We start from the raw sequence: 20684 nt of genomic DNA, 5'->3' as shown, positions 1-20684 counted from the left end.
ATATAAAAATTTAAATTTTTTCAGGATTTGGATGGAATTTTCGATTTTTTGGGGGTGGTCATGAATTAAGCTCCTTTTCGCTCTAGGACGCATAGTTTAGGAGATATGAGCAAAACAAGTTTTTCATATAAAAATTTCAATTTTTTCAGGATTTGGATGGAATTTTCGATTTTTTGGGGGTGGTCATGAATTAAGCTCCTCTTCGCTCTAGGACGCATAGTTTAGGAGATATGAGCAAAACAAGTTTTTCATATAAAAATTTAATTTTTTTCAGGATTTGGATGGAATTTTCGATTTTTTGGGGGTGGTCATGAATTAAGCTCCTTTTCGCTCTAGGACGCATAGTTTAGGAGATATGAGCAAAACAAGTTTTTCATATAAAAATTTCAATTTTTTCAGGATTGGAAGGAATTTTCGATTTTTTGGGGGTGGTCATGAATTAAGCTCCTTTTCGCTCTAGGACGCATAGTTTAGGAGATATGAGCAAAACAAGTTTTTCATATAAAAATTTAAATTTTTTCAGGATTTGGATGGAATTATCGATTTTTTGGGGGTGGTCATGAATTAAGCTCCTTTTCGCTCTAGGACGCATAGTTTAGGAGATATGAGAAAAACAAGTTTTTCATATAAAAATTTCAATTTTTTCAGGATTTGGAAGGAATTTTCGATTTTTTGGGGGTGGTCATGAATTAAGCTCCTTTTCGCTCTAGGACGCATAGTTTAGGAGATATGAGCAAAACAAGTTTTTCATATAAAAATATAAATTTTTTCAGGATTTGGATGGAATTTTCGATTTTTTGGGGGTGGTCATGAATTAAGCTCTTTTTCGCTCTAGGACGCATAGTTTAGGAGATATGAGAAAAACAAGTTTTTCATATAAAAATTTCAATTTTTTCAGGATTTGGAAGGAATTTTCGATTTTTTGGGGGTGGTCATGAATTAAGCTCCTTTTCGCTCTAGGACGCATAGTTTAGGAGATATGAGCAAAACAAGTTTTTCATATAAAAATATAAATTTTTTCAGGATTTGGATGGAATTTTCGATTTTTTGGGGGTGGTCATGAATTAAGCTCCTTTTCGCTCTAGGACGCATAGTTTAGGAGATATGAGCAAAACAAGTTTTTCATATAAAAATTTAATTTTTTTCAGGATTTGGAAGGAATTTTCGATTTTTTGGGGGTGGTCATGAATTAAGCTCCTTTTCGCTCTAGGACGCATAGTTTAGGAGATATGAGCAAAACAAGTTTTTCATATAAAAATTTAAATTTTTTCAGGATTTGGATGGAATTTTCGATTTTTTTGGGGGTGGGCATGAATTTTCGATTTTTTGGGGGTGGGCATGAATTATGCTATTTTTCGCTCTAGGACGCATAGTTTAGGAGATATGAGCAAAACAAGTTTTTCATATAAAAATTTAAATTTTTTCAGGATTTGGATGGAATTTTCGATTTTTTTGGGGGTGGGCATGAATTTTCGATTTTTTGGGGGTGAGCATGAATTATGCTCTTTTTCGCTCTAGGACGCATAGTTTAGGAGATATGAGCAAAACAAATTTCAATTTTTTCAGGATTGGAAGGAATTTTTGATTTTTTGGGGGTGGTCATGAATTAAGCTCCTTTTCGCTCTAGGACGCATAGTTTAGGAGATATGAGCAAAACAAGTTTTTCATATAAAAATTTAAATTTTTTCAGGATTTGGAAGGAATTTTCGATTTTTTGGGGGTGGTCATGAATTAAGGTCCTTTTCGCTCTAGGACGCATAGTTTAGGAGATATGAGCAAAACAAGTTTTTCATATAAAAATTTAAATTTTTTCAGGATTTGGATGGAATTTTCGATTTTTTGGGGGTGGTCATGAATTAAGCTCCTTTTCGCTCTAGGACGCATAGTTTAGGAGATATGAGCAAAACAAGTTTTTCATATAAAAATTTAAATTTTTTCAGGATTTGGAAGGAATTTTCGATTTTTTGGGGGTGGTCATGAATTAAGCTCCTTTTCGCTCTAGGACGCATAGTTTAGGAGATATGAGCAAAACAAGTTTTCATATAAAAATTTAAATTTTTTCAGGATTTGGATGGAATTTTCGATTTTTTTGGGGGTGGGCATGAATTTTCGATTTTTTGGGGGTGAGCATGAATTATGCTCTTTTTCGCTCTAGGACGCATAGTTTAGGAGATATGAGCAAAACAAGTTTTTCATATAAAAATTTCAATTTTTTCAGGATTGGAAGGAATTTTTGATTTTTTGGGGGTGGTCATGAATTAAGCTTCTTTTCGCTCTAGGACGCATAGTTTAGGAGATATGAGCAAAACAAGTTTTTCATATAAAAATTTCAATTTTTTCAGGATTTGGAAGGAATTTTCGATTTTTTGGGGGTGGTCATGAATTAAGGTTCTTTTCGCTCTAGGACGCATAGTTTAGGAGATATGAGCATAGTTTAGGAGATATGAGCAAAACAAGTTTTTCATATAAAAATTTAAATTTTTTCAGGATTTGGATGGAATTTTCGATTTTTTTGGGGGTGGGCATAAATTTTCGATTTTTTGGGGGTGGGCATGAATTATGCTATTTTTCGCTCTAGGACGCATAGTTTAGGAGATATGAGCAAAACAAGTTTTTCATATAAAAATTTAAATTTTTTCAGGATTTGGATGGAATTTTCGATTTTTTTGGGGGTGGGCATGAATTTTCGATTTTTTGGGAGTGAGCATGAATTATGCTCTTTTTCGCTCTAGGACGCATAGTTTAGGAGATATGAGCAAAACAAGTTTTTCATATAAAAATTTCAATTTTTTCAGGATTGGAAGGAATTTTTGATTTTTTGGGGGTGGTCATGAATTAAGGTCCTTTTCGCTCTAGGACGCATAGTTTAGGAGATATGAGCAAAACAAGTTTTTCATATAAAAATTTCAATTTTTTCAGGATTTGGATGGAATTTTCGATTTTTTGGGGATGGTCATGAATTAAGCTCCTTTTCGCTCTAGGACGCATAGTTTAGGAGATATGAGCAAAACAAGTTTTTCATATAAAAATTCAAATTTTTTCAGGATTTGGAAGGAATTTTCGATTTTTTGGGGGTGGTCATGAATTAAGGTCCTTTTCGCTCTAGGACGCATAGTTTAGGAGATATGAGCAAAACAAGTTTTTCATATAAAAATTTCAATTTTTTCAGGATTGGAAGGAATTTTTGATTTTTTGGGGGTGGTCATGAATTAAGCTCCTTTTCGCTCTAGGACGCATAGTTTAGGAGATATGAGCAAAACAAGTTTTTCATATAAAAATTTCAATTTTTTCAGGATTTGGAAGGAATTTTCGATTTTTTGGGGGTGGTCATGAATTAAGCTCCTTTTCGCTCTAGGACGCATAGTTTAGGAGATATGAGCAAAACAAGTTTTTCATATAAAAATTTAAATTTTTTCAGGATTTGGATGGAATTTTCGATTTTTTGGGGGTGGTCATGAATTAAGCTCCTTTTCGCTCTAGGACGCATAGTTTAGGAGATATGAGCAAAACAAGTTTTTCATATAAAAATTTAAATTTTTTCAGGATTTGGAAGGAATTTTCGATTTTTTGGGGGTGGTCATGAATTAAGCTCCTTTTCGCTCTAGGACGCATAGTTTAGGAGATATGAGCAAAACAAGTTTTTCATATAAAAATTTCAATTTTTTCAGGATTTGGAAGGAATTTTCGATTTTTTGGGGGTGGTCATGAATTAAGCTCCTTTTCGCTCTAGGACGCATAGTTTAGGAGATATGAGCAAAACAAGTTTTTCATATAAAAATTTAAATTTTTTCAGGATTTGGATGGAATTTTCGATTTTTTGGAGGTGGTCATGAATTAAGCTCCTTTTCGCTCTAGGACGCATAGTTTAGGAGATATGAGCAAAACAAGTTTTTCATATAAAAATTTCAATTTTTTCAGGATTTGGAAGGAATTTTCGATTTTTTGGGGGTGGTCATGAATTAAGCTCCTTTTCGCTCCTTTCGTTTTTCATATAAAAATTTCAATTTTTTCAGGATTTGGAAGGAATTTTCGATTTTTTGGGGGTGGTCATGAATTAAGCTCCTTTTCGCTCTAGGACGCATAGTTTAGGAGATATGAGCAAAACAAGTTTTTCATATAAAAATTTAAATTTTTTCAGAATTTGGAAGGAATTTTCGATTTTTTGGGGGTGGTCATGAATTAAGCTCCTTTTCGCTCTAGGACGCATAGTTTAGGAGATATGAGCAAAACAAGTTTTTCATATAAAAATTTCAATTTTTTCAGGATTTGGAAGGAATTTTCGATTTTTTGGGGGTGGTCATGAATTAAGCTCCTTTTCGCTCTAGGACGCATAGTTTAGGAGATATGAGCAAAACAAGTTTTTCATATAAAAATTTAAATTTTTTCAGGATTTGGATGGAATTTTCGATTTTTTGGGGGTGGTCATGAATTAAGCTCCTTTTCGCTCTAGGACGCATAGTTTAGGAGATATGAGCAAAACAAGTTTTTCATATAAAAATTTCAATTTTTTCAGGATTTGGATGGAATTTTCGATTTTTAGGGGGTGGTCATGAATTAAGCTCTTTTTCGCTCTAGGACGCATAGTTTAGGAGATATGAGCAAAACAAGTTTTTCATATAAAAATTTAAATTTTTTCAGGATTTGGATGGAATTTTCGATTTTTTGGGGGTGGTCATGAATTAAGCTCCTTTTCGCTCTAGGACGCATAGTTTAGGAGATATGAGCAAAACAAGTTTTTCATATAAAAATTTAAATTTTTTCAGAATTTGGAAGGAATTTTCGATTTTTTGGGGGTGGTCATGAATTAAGCTCCTTTTCGCTCTAGGACGCATAGTTTAGGAGATATGAGCAAAACAAGTTTTTCATATAAAAATTTCAATTTTTTCAGGATTTGGAAGGAATTTTCGATTTTTTGGGGGTGGTCATGAATTAAGCTCCTTTTCGCTCTAGGACGCATAGTTTAGGAGATATGAGCAAAACAAGTTTTTCATATAAAAATTTAAATTTTTTCAGGATTTGGATGGAATTTTCGATTTTTTGGGGGTGGTCATGAATTAAGCTCCTTTTCGCTCTAGGACGCATAGTTTAGGAGATATGAGCAAAACAAGTTTTTCATATAAAAATTTCAATTTTTTCAGGATTTGGATGGAATTTTCGATTTTTAGGGGGTGGTCATGAATTAAGCTCTTTTTCGCTCTAGGACGCATAGTTTAGGAGATATGAGCAAAACAAGTTTTTCATATAAAAATTTAAATTTTTTCAGGATTTGGAAGGAATTTTCGATTTTTTGGGGGTGGTCATGAATTAAGCTCCTTTTCGCTCTAGGACGCATAGTTTAGGAGATATGAGCAAAACAAGTTTTTCATATAAAAATTTCAATTTTTTTAGGATTTGGATGGAATTTTCGATTTTTTGGGGGTGGTCATGAATTAAGCTCCTTTTCGCTCTAGGACCCATAGTTTAGGAGATATGAGCAAAACAAGTTTTTCATATAAAAATTTCAATTTTTTTAGGATTTGGATGGAATTTTCGATTTTTTGGGGGTGGTCATGAATTAAGCTCCTTTTCGCTCTAGGACGCATAGTTTAGGAGATATGAGCAAAACAAGTTTTTCATATAAAAATTTCAATTTTTTCAGGATTTGGAAGGAATTTTCGATTTTTTGGGGGTGGTCATGAATTAAGCTCCTTTTCGCTCTAGGACGCATAGTTTAGGAGATATGAGCAAAACAAGTTTTTCATATAAAAATTTAAATTTTTTCAGGATTTGGATGGAATTTTCGATTTTTTGGGGGTGGTCATGAATTAAGCTCCTTTTCGCTCTAGGACGCATAGTTTAGGAGATATGAGAAAAACAAGTTTTTCATATAAAAATTTCAATTTTTTCAGGATTTGGATGGAATTTTCGATTTTTTGGGGGTGGTCATGAATTAAGCTCCTTTTCGCTCTAGGACGCATAGTTTAGGAGATATGAGCAAAACAAGTTTTTCATATAAAAATTTCAATTTTTTTAGGATTTGGATGGAATTTTCGATTTTTTGGGGGTGGTCATGAATTAAGCTCCTTTTCGCTCTAGGACGCATAGTTTAGGAGATATGAGCAAAACAAGTTTTTCATATAAAAATTTCAATTTTTTCAGGATTTGGATGGAATTTTCGATTTTTTGGGGGTGGTCATGAATTAAGCTCCTTTTCGCTCTAGAACGCATAGTTTAGGAGATATGAGCAAAACAAGTTTTTCATATAAAAATTTCAATTTTTTCAGGATTTGGATGGAGTTTTCGATTTTTTGGGGGTGGTCATGAATTAAGCTCCTTTTCGCTCTAGGACGCATAGTTTAGGAGATATGAGCAAAACAAGCTTTTCATATAAAAATTTCAATTTTTTCAGGATTTGGATGGAATTTTCGATTTTTTGGGGGTGGTCATGAATTAAGCTCCTTTTCGCTCTAGGACGCATAGTTTAGGAGATATGAGCAAAACAAGTTTTTCATATAAAAATTTCAATTTTTTCAGGATTTGGATGGAATTTTCGATTTTTTTGGGGGTGGGCATGAATTTTCGATTTTTTGTGGGTGGGCATGAATTATGCTCTTTTTCGCTCTAGGACGCATAGTTTAGGAGATATGAGCAAAACAAGTTTTTCATATAAAAATTTCAATTTTTTCAGGATTGGAAGGAATTTTCGATTTTTTGGGGGTGGTCATGAATTAAGCTCCTTTTCGCTCTAGGACGCATAGTTTAGGAGATATGAGCAAAACAAGTTTTTCATATAAATATTTTAATTTTTTCAGGATTTGGATGGAATTTTCGATTTTTAGGGGGTGGTCATGAATTAAGCTCCTTTTCGCTCTAGGACGCATAGTTTAGGAGATATGAGCAAAACAAGTTTTTCATATAAAAATTTAAATTTTTTCAGGATTTGGAAGGAATTTTCGATTTTTTGGGGGTGGTCATGAATTAAGCTCCTTTTCGCTCTAGGACGCATAGTTTAGGAGATATGAGCAAAACAAGTTTTTCATATAAAAATTTCAATTTTTTCAGGATTTGGATGGAATTTTCGATTTTTTGGGGGTGGTCATGAATTAAGCTCCTTTTCGCTCTAGGACGCATAGTTTAGGAGATATGAGCAAAACAAGTTTTTCATATAAAAATTTCAATTTTTTTAGGATTTGGATGGAATTTTCGATTTTTTGGGGGTGGTCATGAATTAAGCTCCTTTTCGCTCTAGGACGCATAGTTTAGGAGATATGAGCAAAACAAGTTTTTCATATAAAAATTTCAATTTTTTCAGGATTTGGATGGAATTTTCGATTTTTTAGGGGTGGTCATGAATTAAGCTCCTTTTCGCTCTAGGACGCATAGTTTAGGAGATATGAGCAAAACAAGATTTTCATATAAAAATGTAATTTTTTTCAGGATTTGGATGGAATTTTCGATTTTTTGGGGGTGGTCATGAATTAAGCTCCTTTTCGCTCTAGGACGCATAGTTTAGGAGATATGAGCAAAACAAGTTTTTCATATAAAAATTTAAATTTTTTCAGGATTTGGAAGGAATTTTCGATTTTTTGGGGGTGGTCATGAATTAAGCTCCTTTTCGCTCTAGGACGCATAGTTTAGGAGATATGAGCAAAACAAGTTTTTCATATAAAAATTTCAATTTTTTCAGGATTTGGATGGAATTTTCGATTTTTTGGGGGTGATCATGAATTAAGCTCCTTTTCGCTCTAGGACGCATAGTTTAGGAGATATGAGCAAAACAAGTTTTTCATATAAAAATTTCAATTTTTTCAGGATTGGAAGGAATTTTCGATTTTTTGGGGGTGGTCATGAATTAAGCTCCTTTTCGCTCTAGGACGCATAGTTTAGGAGATATGAGCAAAACAAGTTTTTCATATAAAAATTTAATTTTTTTCAGGATTTGGAAGGAATTTTCGATTTTTTGGGGGTGGTCATGAATTAAGCTCCTTTTCGCTCTAGGACGCATAGTTTAGGAGATATGAGCAAAACAAGTTTTTCATATAAAAATTTAAATTTTTTCAGGATTTGGAAGGAATTTTCGATTTTTTGGGGGTGGTCATGAATTAAGCTCCTTTTCGCTCTAGGACGCATAGTTTAGGAGATATGAGCAAAACAAGTTTTTCATATAAAAATTTCAATTTTTTTAGGATTTGGATGGAATTTTCGATTTTTTGGGGGTGGTCATGAATTAAGCTCCTTTTCGCTCTAGGACGCATAGTTTAGGAGATATGAGCAAAACAAGTTTTTCATATAACAATTTAAATTTTTTCAGGATTTGGATGGAATTTTCGATTTTTTGGGGGTGGTCATGAATTAAGCTCCTTTTCGCTCTAGGACGCATAGTTTAGGAGATATGAGCAAAACAAGTTTTTCATATAAAAATTTCAATTTTTTCAGGATTTGGATGGAATTTTCGATTTTTTGGGGGTGGGCATGAATTATGCTCTTTTTCGCTCTAGGACGCATAGTTTAGGAGATATGAGCAAAACAAGTTTTTCATATAAAAATTTCAATTTTTTCAGGATTGGAAGGAATTTTCGATTTTTTGGGGGTGGTCATGAATTAAGCTCCTTTTCGCTCTAGGACGCATAGTTTAGGAGATATGAGCAAAACAAGTTTTCATATAAAAATTTTAATTTTTTCAGGATTTAGAAGGAATTTTCGATTTTTTGGGGGTGGTCATGAATTAAGCTCCTTTTCGCTCTAGGACGCGTAGTTTAGGAGATATGAGCAAAACAAGTTTTTCATATAAAAATTTCAATTTTTTCAGGATTTGGAAGGAATTTTCGATTTTTTGGGGGTGATCATGAATTAAGCTCCTTTTCGCTCTAGGACGCATAGTTTAGGAGATATGAGCAAAACAAGTTTTTTATATAAAAATTTCATTTTTTTCAGGATTTGGATGGAATTTTCGATTTTTTGGGGGTGATCATGAATTAAGCTCCTTTTCGCTCTAGGACGCATAGTTTAGGAGATATGAGCAAAACAAGTTTTTCATATAAAAATTTCAATTTTTTCAGGATTTGGAAGGAATTTTCGATTTTTTGGGGGTGGTCATGAATTAAGCTCCTTTTCGCTCTAGGACGCATAGTTTAGGAGATATGAGCAAAACAAGTTTTTCATATAAAAATTTAAATTTTTTCAGGATTTGGATGGAATTTTCGATTTTTTGGGGGTGATCATGAATTAAGCTCCTTTTCGCTCTAGGACGCATAGTTTAGGAGATATGAGCAAAACAAGTTTTTCATATAAAAATTTCAATTTTTTCAGGATTGGAAGGAATTTTCGATTTTTTGGGGGTGGTCATGAATTAAGCTCCTTTTCGCTCTAGGACGCATAGTTTAGGAGATATGAGCAAAACAAGTTTTTCATATAAAAATTTAATTTTTTTCAGGATTTGGAAGGAATTTTCGATTTTTTGGGGGTGGTCATGAATTAAGCTCCTTTTCGCTCTAGGACGCATAGTTTAGGAGATATGAGCAAAACAAGTTTTTCATATAAAAATTTAAATTTTTTCAGGATTTGGAAGGAATTTTCGATTTTTTGGGGGTGGTCATGAATTAAGCTCCTTTTCGCTCTAGGACGCATAGTTTAGGAGATATGAGCAAAACAAGTTTTTCATATAAAAATTTCAATTTTTTTAGGATTTGGATGGAATTTTCGATTTTTTGGGGGTGGTCATGAATTAAGCTCCTTTTCGCTCTAGGACGCATAGTTTAGGAGATATGAGCAAAACAAGTTTTTCATATAACAATTTAAATTTTTTCAGGATTTGGATGGAATTTTCGATTTTTTGGGGGTGGTCATGAATTAAGCTCCTTTTCGCTCTAGGACGCATAGTTTAGGAGATATGAGCAAAACAAGTTTTTCATATAAAAATTTCAATTTTTTCAGGATTTGGATGGAATTTTCGATTTATTGGGGGTGGGCATGAATTATGCTCTTTTTCGCTCTAGGACGCATAGTTTAGGAGATATGAGCAAAACAAGTTTTTCATATAAAAATTTCAATTTTTTCAGGATTGGAAGGAATTTTCGATTTTTTGGGGGTGGTCATGAATTAAGCTCCTTTTCGCTCTAGGACGCATAGTTTAGGAGATATGAGCAAAACAAGTTTTCATATAAAAATTTTAATTTTTTCAGGATTTAGAAGGAATTTTCGATTTTTTGGGGGTGGTCATGAATTAAGCTCCTTTTCGCTCTAGGACGCGTAGTTTAGGAGATATGAGCAAAACAAGTTTTTCATATAAAAATTTCAATTTTTTCAGGATTTGGAAGGAATTTTCGATTTTTTGGGGGTGATCATGAATTAAGCTCCTTTTCGCTCTAGGACGCATAGTTTAGGAGATATGAGCAAAACAAGTTTTTTATATAAAAATTTCATTTTTTTCAGGATTTGGATGGAATTTTCGATTTTTTGGGGGTGGTCATGAATTAAGCTCCTTTTCGCTCTAGGACGCATAGTTTAGGAGATATGAGCAAAACAAGTTTTTCATATAAAAATTTCAATTTTTTCAGGATTTGGATGGAATTTTCGATTTTTTGGGGGTGGTCATGAATTAAGCTCCTTTTCGCTCTAGGACGCATAGTTTAGGAGATATGAGCAAAACAAGTTTTTCATATAAAAATTTCAATTTTTTCAGGATTTGGATGGAATTTTCGATTTTTTGGGGGTGGTTATGAATTAAGCTCCTTTTCGCTCTAGGACGCATAGTTTAGGAGATATGAGCAAAACAAGTTTTTCATATAAAAATTTAAATTTTTTCAGGATTTGGATGGAATTTTCGATTTTTTTGGGGGTGGGCATGAATTTTCGATTTTTTGGGGGTGGGCATGAATTATGCTCTTTTTCGCTCTAGGACGCATAGTTTAGGAGATATGAGCAAAACAAGTTTTTCATATAAAAATTTCAATTTTTTCAGGATTGGAAGGAATTTTCGATTTTTAGGGGGTGGTCATGAATTAAGCTCCTTTTCGCTCTAGGACGCATAGTTTAGGAGATATGAGCAAAACAAGTTTTTCATATAAATATTTTAATTTTTTCAGGATTTGGATGGAATTTTCGATTTTTAGGGGGTGGTCATGAATTAAGCTCCTTTTCGCTCTAGGACGCATAGTTTAGGAGATATGAGCAAAACAAGTTCTTCATATAAAAATTTAAATTTTTTCAGGATTTGGAAGGAATTTTCGATTTTTTGGGGGTGGTCATGAATTAAGCTCCTTTTCGCTCTAGGACGCATAGTTTAGGAGATATGAGAAAAACAAGTTTTTCATATAAAAATTTCAATTTTTTCAGGATTTTGATGGAATTTTCGATTTTTTGGGGGCGGTCATGAATTAAGCTCCTTTTCGCTCTAGGACGCATAGTTTAGGAGATATGAGCAAAACAAGTTTTTCATATAAAAATTTCAATTTTTTTAGGATTTGGATGGAATTTTCGATTTTTTGGGGGTGGTCATGAATTAAGCTCCTTTTCGCTCTAGGACGCATATTTTAGGAGATATGAGCAAAACAAGTTTTTCATATAAAAATTTCAATTTTTTCAAGATTGGAAGGAATTTTCGATTTTTTGGGGGTGGGCATGAATTATGCTCCTTTTCGCTTTTCGCTCTAGGACGCATAGTTTAGGAGATATGAGCAAAACAAGTTTTTCATATAAAAATTTAAATTTTTTCAGGATTTGGAAGGAATTTTCGATTTTTTGGGGGTGGTCATGAATTAAGCTCCTTTTCGCTCTAGGACGCATAGTTTAGGAGATATGAGAAAAACAAGTTTTTCATATAAAAATTTAAATTTTTTCAGGATTTGGATGGAATTTTCGATTTTTTTGGGGGTGGGCATGAATTTTCATTTTTTTGGGGGTGGGCATGAATTATGTTTGTTTGAGGACTGCCTGTTTTGACAGCCCTGGAATTTGTCCAATATGTAATGGGACAAATTCCTAACCCAATGGTTCGGTTTGGGTATGCAAATTGTATTGAAATATAAAATAAAACGTTACCTTGTGTTTGGGCCAACTTCCAACTTACGAGGTAATACACAAACGGAGTACTCTTTTCTCCTCTGAATACCACAGAAATAGAGTCAGCTTCACTTCCGGTAAAAATTTAATATTATCAGGGAACACTATGAATTACCACACTGAATATGTCTCAATGATAATGTTTATACTGATTTTCAGATATGGATTATATAGAAGTATCTCACTTTTTGATTAAATTAGTCCAAATAATTTGGTTTAAATATTTCTATTTCGTCTCCACTAAGTTAATAATTGTCCCACAATTTTACACTGTTTCGAATTATTTACTGTCTCTGTGCACCACAATTTCCTGGCTCAATATTTCACACACTTTTTTCCAGTTATTATAAATATCTATATGCAAGAGTTATTCGAACACACTTCTAATTACTTAGAATGTCTCTATAAAAATCACTATTGGCCCACTGTAGTAAGAACACGATCGTTTCACTTCTACAACCTTTTATCGAATATTAATTTATTGCAAACTTCTAACTTCTATAAATACAAAGAGATGAGACAGTTATCATATATGTACATACGTATGTATATTAGCTATTGTTTACATTATTTACATGTTGATCGTTGCCCCAAAGTGTTGCAACAACAAAAACGAAAATACTGTGAGTAAAGAATCGAGAATGACATTTACGATATTGGTAGTAGGGATGCCAGTATGTGATACAAAAAATAGAGATTCAATATCAAGACTTGAATTCAAAGCAATTTCAAACAAGTTTCAAATTGAATTAAACTAAAATAAATATTAGTAAATTGAATTCATGTATACTATTTGAAACAAACAAACATAATCAAAAACAATAAATCATGGTGATTTAACATGCCGGGCCCCATTGAAACCCTTGGTTTCAATCAATTGGTAATTTCGCCAACTTTGCCACTGGACGTCTGAGTAGATTAGTTGGAGTTCGCACATCTGCAACTCTAGCATAACCATCATCACCTGAGACAATGTTTGTTACACGTCCAATTGTCCATTTCAACGGTGGGACATTATCTTCATGGATGATGACCATATCATTAACCTTAAGATCTTGCTGCGGGGTTTGCCATTTATAACGATGTTGAAGTTGAGCCAAATATTCTTTATGCCATCTGCGCCAGAAGTGCGACTTCACTGCAGAAATTTTTTGCCATGATTGCAAATGAGAGATATCTGAGTCAAAATTTGTTCTTTCTGGTAAACTGAGTAAAGGACAACCAATTAAAAAATGTCCCGGTGTAAGGGCTTGAAGATCATTGGGGTCAGTTGAAGCTGGAGAAATTGGGCGAGAATTCATAATGGCCTCTATTTCCACTAAAGCTGTTGATAATTCCTCAAATGTGAGACGTGCATTTGGAAGAGTGCGAAATAAGTGACCTTTCGCCGATTTGACCGCCGCCTCCCATAAACCGCCAAAATGTGGTGCTCTTGGAGGGATAAATATAAATTGAATATGTTTCGAGCCAGAAAATGATTCAATTTTGGATTTTGTTTCTTCTAAGTGGAATTGTTTGTGGAATTCCTTTAATTTTGACTCAGCGCCAATAAAGTTTGTGGCATTATCGCAGTATATTTTGAATGGAAGACCTCTTCGACCAATAAACCGCTTGAGAGCTGCTATGAAAGCATCACTCGTAAGGTCGGAAACTGCTTCGAGGTGGACTGCTTTTGTCGCAAAACAGACAAAAACAGCTATATACGATTTGTAGGGCGTTTTTCCTCTAATTCTGAGATACGTTGCAATCGGGCCAGCAAAATCAACACCAACAACCTGAAATGGGCGAGAGCCAGATACACGATCCTTTGGCAAATTTCCCATCACCTGAGTCAAAAGCTTTGGCTTATATTTAGTGCAATGTATACAGCTATAAACCACTTGTCTTGCTAACGAGCGACAATTGATGATCCAGAATTGTTGTTGTATTAACGACACCAGAGCTCTAGGGCCAGCGTGGTAATTTGATTGGTGAAAATGGTTTATCATAACTTTAACAAATGGGTCAGATTTAGGCAGGAGGAATGGAAACTTCATATCTTCAGGTAAGTCGGAATTTAGAAGTCGACCTCCAACACGAACTAATTCGACTCCATCAACTTCTTGTATGAAGAGAGCCAAAGACGATAAATGGTTGTGTAAAGTCCCAGAATTGTTTATTTGCTTAATTTCATTCGAAAAATAGTGACGTTGAATCGCCCAAATAATACGGTGAAGTGAATGATTCAGTTCATCAGGAGATATAGTGAGGCAGTTTCTAAGTTTTTTCGACTGAAATTGGAAAATATATGAGAAAATTCTGAGGCATTTCAAATAGTTGCTAAATTTGTGAACCGCTTGAACTATATATGGCACATCTTCTTCTTGCGCGAGTAAAATTGTTTTCCTTTTTTCTATCGTCATTTCTTCTTCGCTGACATTCGGACCATCAAACGGTGGCCATTCAGATTCGGAAGATCGTAGAAACGATGGGCCATAAAACCAATTAGAATTCTCCAGTTCGATAACTGAGCAACCTCGTGACACTAAGTCTGCAGGATTTTGGTCTGTAGGTATATATCGCCAATCTATATCATTTGATAAATTTTGGATTTCAGAAACTCTATTACCGACGAAAGTTGATAAAGTTGATGAATGAGTTCTGATCCAATGTAATGTAATTTGCGAGTCAGACCAAAAATTTATTTTTGAAATCGAAAAATCGAAATGATTTTTTAGTTGATTCCAAAAAATTGCAAGTAAATGTGATGCGCACAATTCTAACCGGGGCAAAGATCTTGTTTTTAGTGGGGCAACTCTAGATTTTGAAGCTACCAGATTTGTAACAACATTGCCGAATGAATCGATGCATCGGAAATAGAGACAACAACCATACGCTTTAGTAGAGGCATCTCCAAATCCATGTACTTGAAGATCAATCAAATTGGTTAAACGAATGAATCGAAAAATTTTTAATTGGGGTAGATTATGGTAATCAGCCAAAATATTAGTCCAAGAACTATCAATTTCTTGAGGCACAGATTCATCCCAATCACATTTTAAAATCCAAAGTTTCTGTAGCAAAATTTTTGATTTAATGATTAGAGGGCTGATTAGCCCCATTGGATCAAAAAGCGTAGATGTAAGAGACAGAATTGTTCTTTTCGTATTATGTGAATACGATTTTAATGGGCGAAATTCAAAGTGGAAAGTATCATCAGAGGTGTACCACGATATTCCTAATGTGCTAGTAGAATCATCGTCAATTCGAACCTCTTTTATACCAGCATCAGTTAAGTTCAGATTGAGACAGTTACTATGCCATTTTGAGAGAGAGAAATTTGAATGAGTCAATATTTCTGTTACCTCCTTCTTGATGAGTTGCAATGTATGCAAATCATCAGCACCAGTAATCATATCATCAACATAGAAATCTTTTGTGACAACAGCCTTGCCACATTCGTGAGAATTGGGAAATCGTTCTGCGGCATAATGAAGACTTCGTATTGCTAAATATGGGGCAGATGCAGTTCCATATGTGACAGTATTCAGGGTATATGTTTTAATCGGACTGGTAGAATGATCACGCCATAAAATCAGTTGCAAATGTCTATCATCAGGATGGACCAATACCTGCCGATACATTTTTTCAATATCGGCTGTAAGGCCATACCTATGACATCTGAAGCGCAGCAAAGTTATTAGTAACTGATTTTGAATTGTGGGACCAACCATCATGATATCGTTAAGAGACAATTGAGATGAGGATTTGCATGATGCGTCAAAAACCACACGAAGTTTGGTCGAGACACTTTGAGGTCGTAAAACACAATGATGGGGAATGTAATAGTTTGGAGAAGAAATCGATTTTTCTTCTATTGGAGACATATGTCCTAGCTCTTCATATTCTTTCATAAACTTTGAGTACTGTTCCTTCAATTCAGAATTTTTATTTAATTTTCGTTCAATAGAAAGAAAACGACGAAGAGCTATGTCTCTTGAATCACCAAGAACCGTTGGGTCTTCCTTAAGAGGCAATCTCACAACGATTCTTCTATCATTTTGGACCGATACATTTTTAATGAAATGATTTTCGCATTCCTGTTGTTCCAATGAAAATGGTTGGCGTTTGCCTTCAACAGATTCTAATTTCCATAACATTTCAACATTATTATTGATTTTTGAAAATATATCTTCTGAGACAACATAACTTGTTTTTGAAGGTCGATTCAAATGATTACTTGTATATTTTCCGGAAACAATCCACCCTAACAGTGTCTTCTGTAAAGTCGGTAGATTTTCCCCAAGACGAATTTGTCCCACAGAAAGAAGTGAGAAAAATGACTCGGCACCAAGTAACATATCGATACCACGCCTACGATGGAATTCAGGGTCAGCTAATTCAATGTTGTTGGGTAGATCGAAATCCGTTATCGATAAATTCTCATCAGGATGATACCCAGTTATCTTTGGGGAAATTAAGAAATCGAGGGACAATTCGAAATTATTTAATCGAGATCGGACAGTACTTTGTGTTTTGTATGAAACTTTTACACCAGAAGCACCAATTCCCAAAATATCTATAGGATTTTTCGATTTCCGTAAATTGAGTGAATTTGAGAAAGATTCCGTTATGAAATTTACTTGAGAGCAAGAATCAAGAAGTGCTCTCCCCATTCTAAAATTCCCCTCAGAATCTCGAATTAAAACCAAAGCAGTCGCTAAAATAACATTACTTATTTGTGAGTCAGAATTTTGTCGAAATGTACCGTGAGTTGAGGCAGATGACGTAGTCGGAGTTTCTTCTTGCTCCTCTTGCTTATGTAAAAGCGAGTGATGTTTTTGTTTACAAAATCTGCATGAATATCGCGAAGGACACTGCATATACATGTGTCCCTTTGACAGACAGTTGAGACAAAGTTTTTGTTGTTTTGCTTGCTCCATTCGTTGATTTGGAGTCAAAACAATGAATCGTTGACAAGTTGTTATAAAATGACCAGATTTTGAGCAATGATTGCAAATTATTTCTTGAGTCATATTTTTCGCCAGCAATGAGTGTTGCTTCGATGGTTGATTATTATGTGAATAATTCGATGAGGTAGATGGGTTTTGTTGTTTAGATGTTCTTCGGCACTGTGCATCGAGTTGTTGACAACGTCTGTCCAACATAGAGCAGCAATCAGTCCACGAAGGTAATTTCGAGTAATCAATAAACTCATCCCATTTCTGTTTTGTTTCAGGGTCAACTTTGCTCATTGCCAAATGAATTATGAATGCGTCACAAATTTGTTCATATGAGCCAAGTGATTTCAGAGAACTATAAAGGGCTGATATAGTGTCTACAATATTTCTTAATTGCTTTGGGACAGGTTTACTTGATTTAGAAATTTCAAACATTGATGTTACGTTTTCCAAAAATATCAGTGTGTCATTATCGTACCTCTCTTTGAGTCTGTCGAGGGCACTCTGATAGTTTTCATCTGTGACTTGAAACGCTTTAATTGTTGATAAGGCCTCACCACTGAGACACGAAAGTAAATGGTTGAATTTTTCCGTCACTGGAATATTTGGGTCCTTATGGACTAAATTGTTGAAAGTATTTATAAAATTTTTGTATTCTAAATACTTTCCATCAAACTTGGGAAGTTTCAAGTTAGGAAGACGACTTGATGAGTGTTGAGGGACAGAAAAAGATTGTTCAGTAACACTATGCCGTCTACCACTACCAATCAGATCTAAAATTTTGGTCTTAATAGTGATGTAAAGTTCATCTATATCAGCCCTACCATCGTCTAGAGGAGACAGCCTTTCAATTTGGTTCTGATAATACGAAGCCTGTTTGTAGTATGACTCAATAATGCCTAATCGACATTCTAACTCAGTATGAGACAATATATTTTTTCCTTCGACAACATTTTTGATTCGGGTCATACTACCTTTCGATGAGGCACGACGCTGTTTTAATTCTTCAAGCGATGGGCTTGGCTGTGTTATTTCTTCACCGTTTGGCATTGTATATTTTTTTTTAGTTCAAAATTATGTATACAAAAACTCCGAAAATATACTTCCCAATAAATTTAAATTTCGAGACAGAATCAATATAATATGATTTATAATTTGAATGTTGTTGTAAAAAAATTCACCGAGGCAATTTATTTCCTATGTGAGGATTGCAATGTATGCGATGTGATTGCCCTTTGAAATTCCAACAACAATCCAATATGTGAAAAATCAAAATTAAGAAAATGGTGGAAATTCGATGTGGGCCAATAACATAAATGATTTTATTCGCGGCACAAAATATTACCGAATGCAATTTAAAAATGGCGTAAAATTTCCAGGGGCAAAAACAAATGTATTCCAATAACGTTGTCAGTGATTATGTAACCGCACGAATTATACAAATGGGTTTTCGTGGTACTGAGACACTCGCTACTGAATTTTATTAAATTCAGAATATTAAAAAATGTTACAATGCCACTGAATATTTGTCCTGTCACGGTCGCCAATGTTTGAGGACTGCCTGTTTTGACAGCCCTGGAATTTGTCCAATATGTAATGGGACAAATTCCTAACCCAATGGTTCGGTTTGGGTATGCAAATTGTATTGAAATATAAAATAAAACGTTACCTTGTGTTTGGGCCAACTTCCAACTTACGAGGTAATACACAAACGGAGTACTCTTTTCTCCTCTGAATACCACAGAAATAGAGTCAGCTTCACTTCCGGTAAAAATTTAATATTATCAGGGAACACTATGAATTACCACACTGAATATGTCTCAATGATAATGTTTATACTGATTTTCAGATATGGATTATATAGAAGTATCTCACTTTTTGATTAAATTAGTCCAAATAATTTGGTTTAAATATTTCTATTTCGTCTCCACTAAGTTAATAATTGTCCCACAATTTTACACTGTTTCGAATTATTTACTGTCTCTGTGCACCACAATTTCCTGGCTCAATATTTCACACACTTTTTTCCAGTTATTATAAATATCTATATGCAAGAGTTATTCGAACACAATTCTAATTACTTAGAATGTCTCTATAAAAATCACTATTGGCCCACTGTAGTAAGAACACGATCGTTTCACTTCTACAACCTTTTATCGAATATTAATTTATTGCAAACTTCTAACTTCTATAAATACAAAGAGATGAGACAGTTATCATATATGTACATACGTATGTATATTAGCTATTGTTTACATTATTTACATGTTGATCGTTGCCCCAAAGTGTTGCAACAACAAAAACGAAAATACTGTGAGTAAAGAATCGAGAATGACATTTACGATATTGGTAGTAGGGATGCCAGTATGTGATACAAAAAATAGAGATTCAATATCAAGACTTGAATTCAAAGCAATTTCAAACAAGTTTCAAATTGAATTAAACTAAAATAAATATTAGTAAATTGAATTCATGTATACTATTTGAAACAAACAAACATAATCAAAAACAATAAATCATGGTGATTTAACAATGTTCTTTTTCGCTCTAGGACGCATAGTTTAGGAGATATGAGCAAAACAAGTTTTTCATATAAAAATTTCAATTTTTCAAGATTGGAAGGAATTTTCGATTTTTTGGGGGTGGTCATGAATTAAGCTCCTTTTCGCTCTAGGACGCATAGTTTAGGAGATATGAGCAAAACAAGTTTTTCATATAAATATTTTAATTTTTTCAGGATTTGGATGGAATTTTCGATTTTTAGGGGGTGGTCATGAATTAAGCTCCTTTTCGCTCTAGGACGCATAGTTTAGGAGATATGAGCAAAACAAGTTTTTCATATAAAAATTTAAATTTTTTCAGGATTTGGAAGGAATTTTCGATTTTTTGGGGGTGGTCATGAATTAAGCTCCTTTTCGCTCTAGGACGCATAGTTTAGGAGATATGAGAAAAACAAGTTTTTCATATAAAAATTTCAATTTTTTCAGGATTTGGATGGAATTTTCGATTTTTTGGGGGTGGTCATGAATTAAGCTCCTTTTCGCTCTAGGACGCATAGTTTAGGAGATATGAGCAAAACAAGTTTTTCATATAAAAATTTCAATTTTTTTAGGATTTGGATGGAATTTTCGATTTTTTGGGGGTGGTCATGAATTAAGCTCCTTTTCGCTCTAGGACGCATAGTTTAGGAGATATGAGCAAAACAAGTTTTTCATATAAAAATTTCAATTTTTTCAGGATTTGGATGGAATTTTCGATTTTTTGGGGGTGGTCATGAATTAAGCTCCTTTTCGCTCTAGGACGCATAGTTTAGGAGATATGAGCAAAACAAGTTTTTCATATAAAAATTTCAATTTTTTTAGGATTTGGATGGAATTTTCGATTTTTTGGGGGTGGTCATGAATTAAGCTCCTTTTCGCTCTAGGACGCATAGTTTAGGAGATATGAGCAAAACAAGTTTTTCATATAAAAATTTCAATTTTTCAAGATTGGAAGGAATTTTCGATTTTTTGGGGGTGGTCATGAATTAAGCTCCTTTTCGCTCTAGGACGCATAGTTTAGGAGATATGAGCAAAACAAGTTTTTCATATAAATATTTTAATTTTTTCAGGATTTGGATGGAATTTTCGATTTTTAGGGGGTGGTCATGAATTAAGCTCCTTTTCGCTCTAGGACGCATAGTTTAGGAGATATGAGCAAAACAAG

General features: G+C 33.9%; 1 protein-coding gene across 1 annotated transcript; it reads right to left on the bottom strand.

The window, feature by feature from the left end:
* Window positions 1–12908: 12908 nt before the first annotated feature.
* On the bottom strand, window positions 12909–18029 carry LOC142231211 (uncharacterized). Its single transcript, XM_075301829.1, has one exon. It carries the CDS (start codon window positions 18027–18029, stop codon window positions 12909–12911), a length of 5121 nt encoding a protein of 1706 aa, XP_075157944.1.
* Window positions 18030–20684: the final 2655 nt, after the last annotated feature.

The sequence above is a fragment of the Haematobia irritans genome, chromosome 3 (genome assembly GCF_050003625.1).
Source record: "Haematobia irritans isolate KBUSLIRL chromosome 3, ASM5000362v1, whole genome shotgun sequence".
Taxonomy (NCBI): Eukaryota; Metazoa; Arthropoda; class Insecta; order Diptera; family Muscidae; genus Haematobia; species Haematobia irritans.
This window is presented reverse-complemented; position numbering and strand designations above follow the sequence as displayed.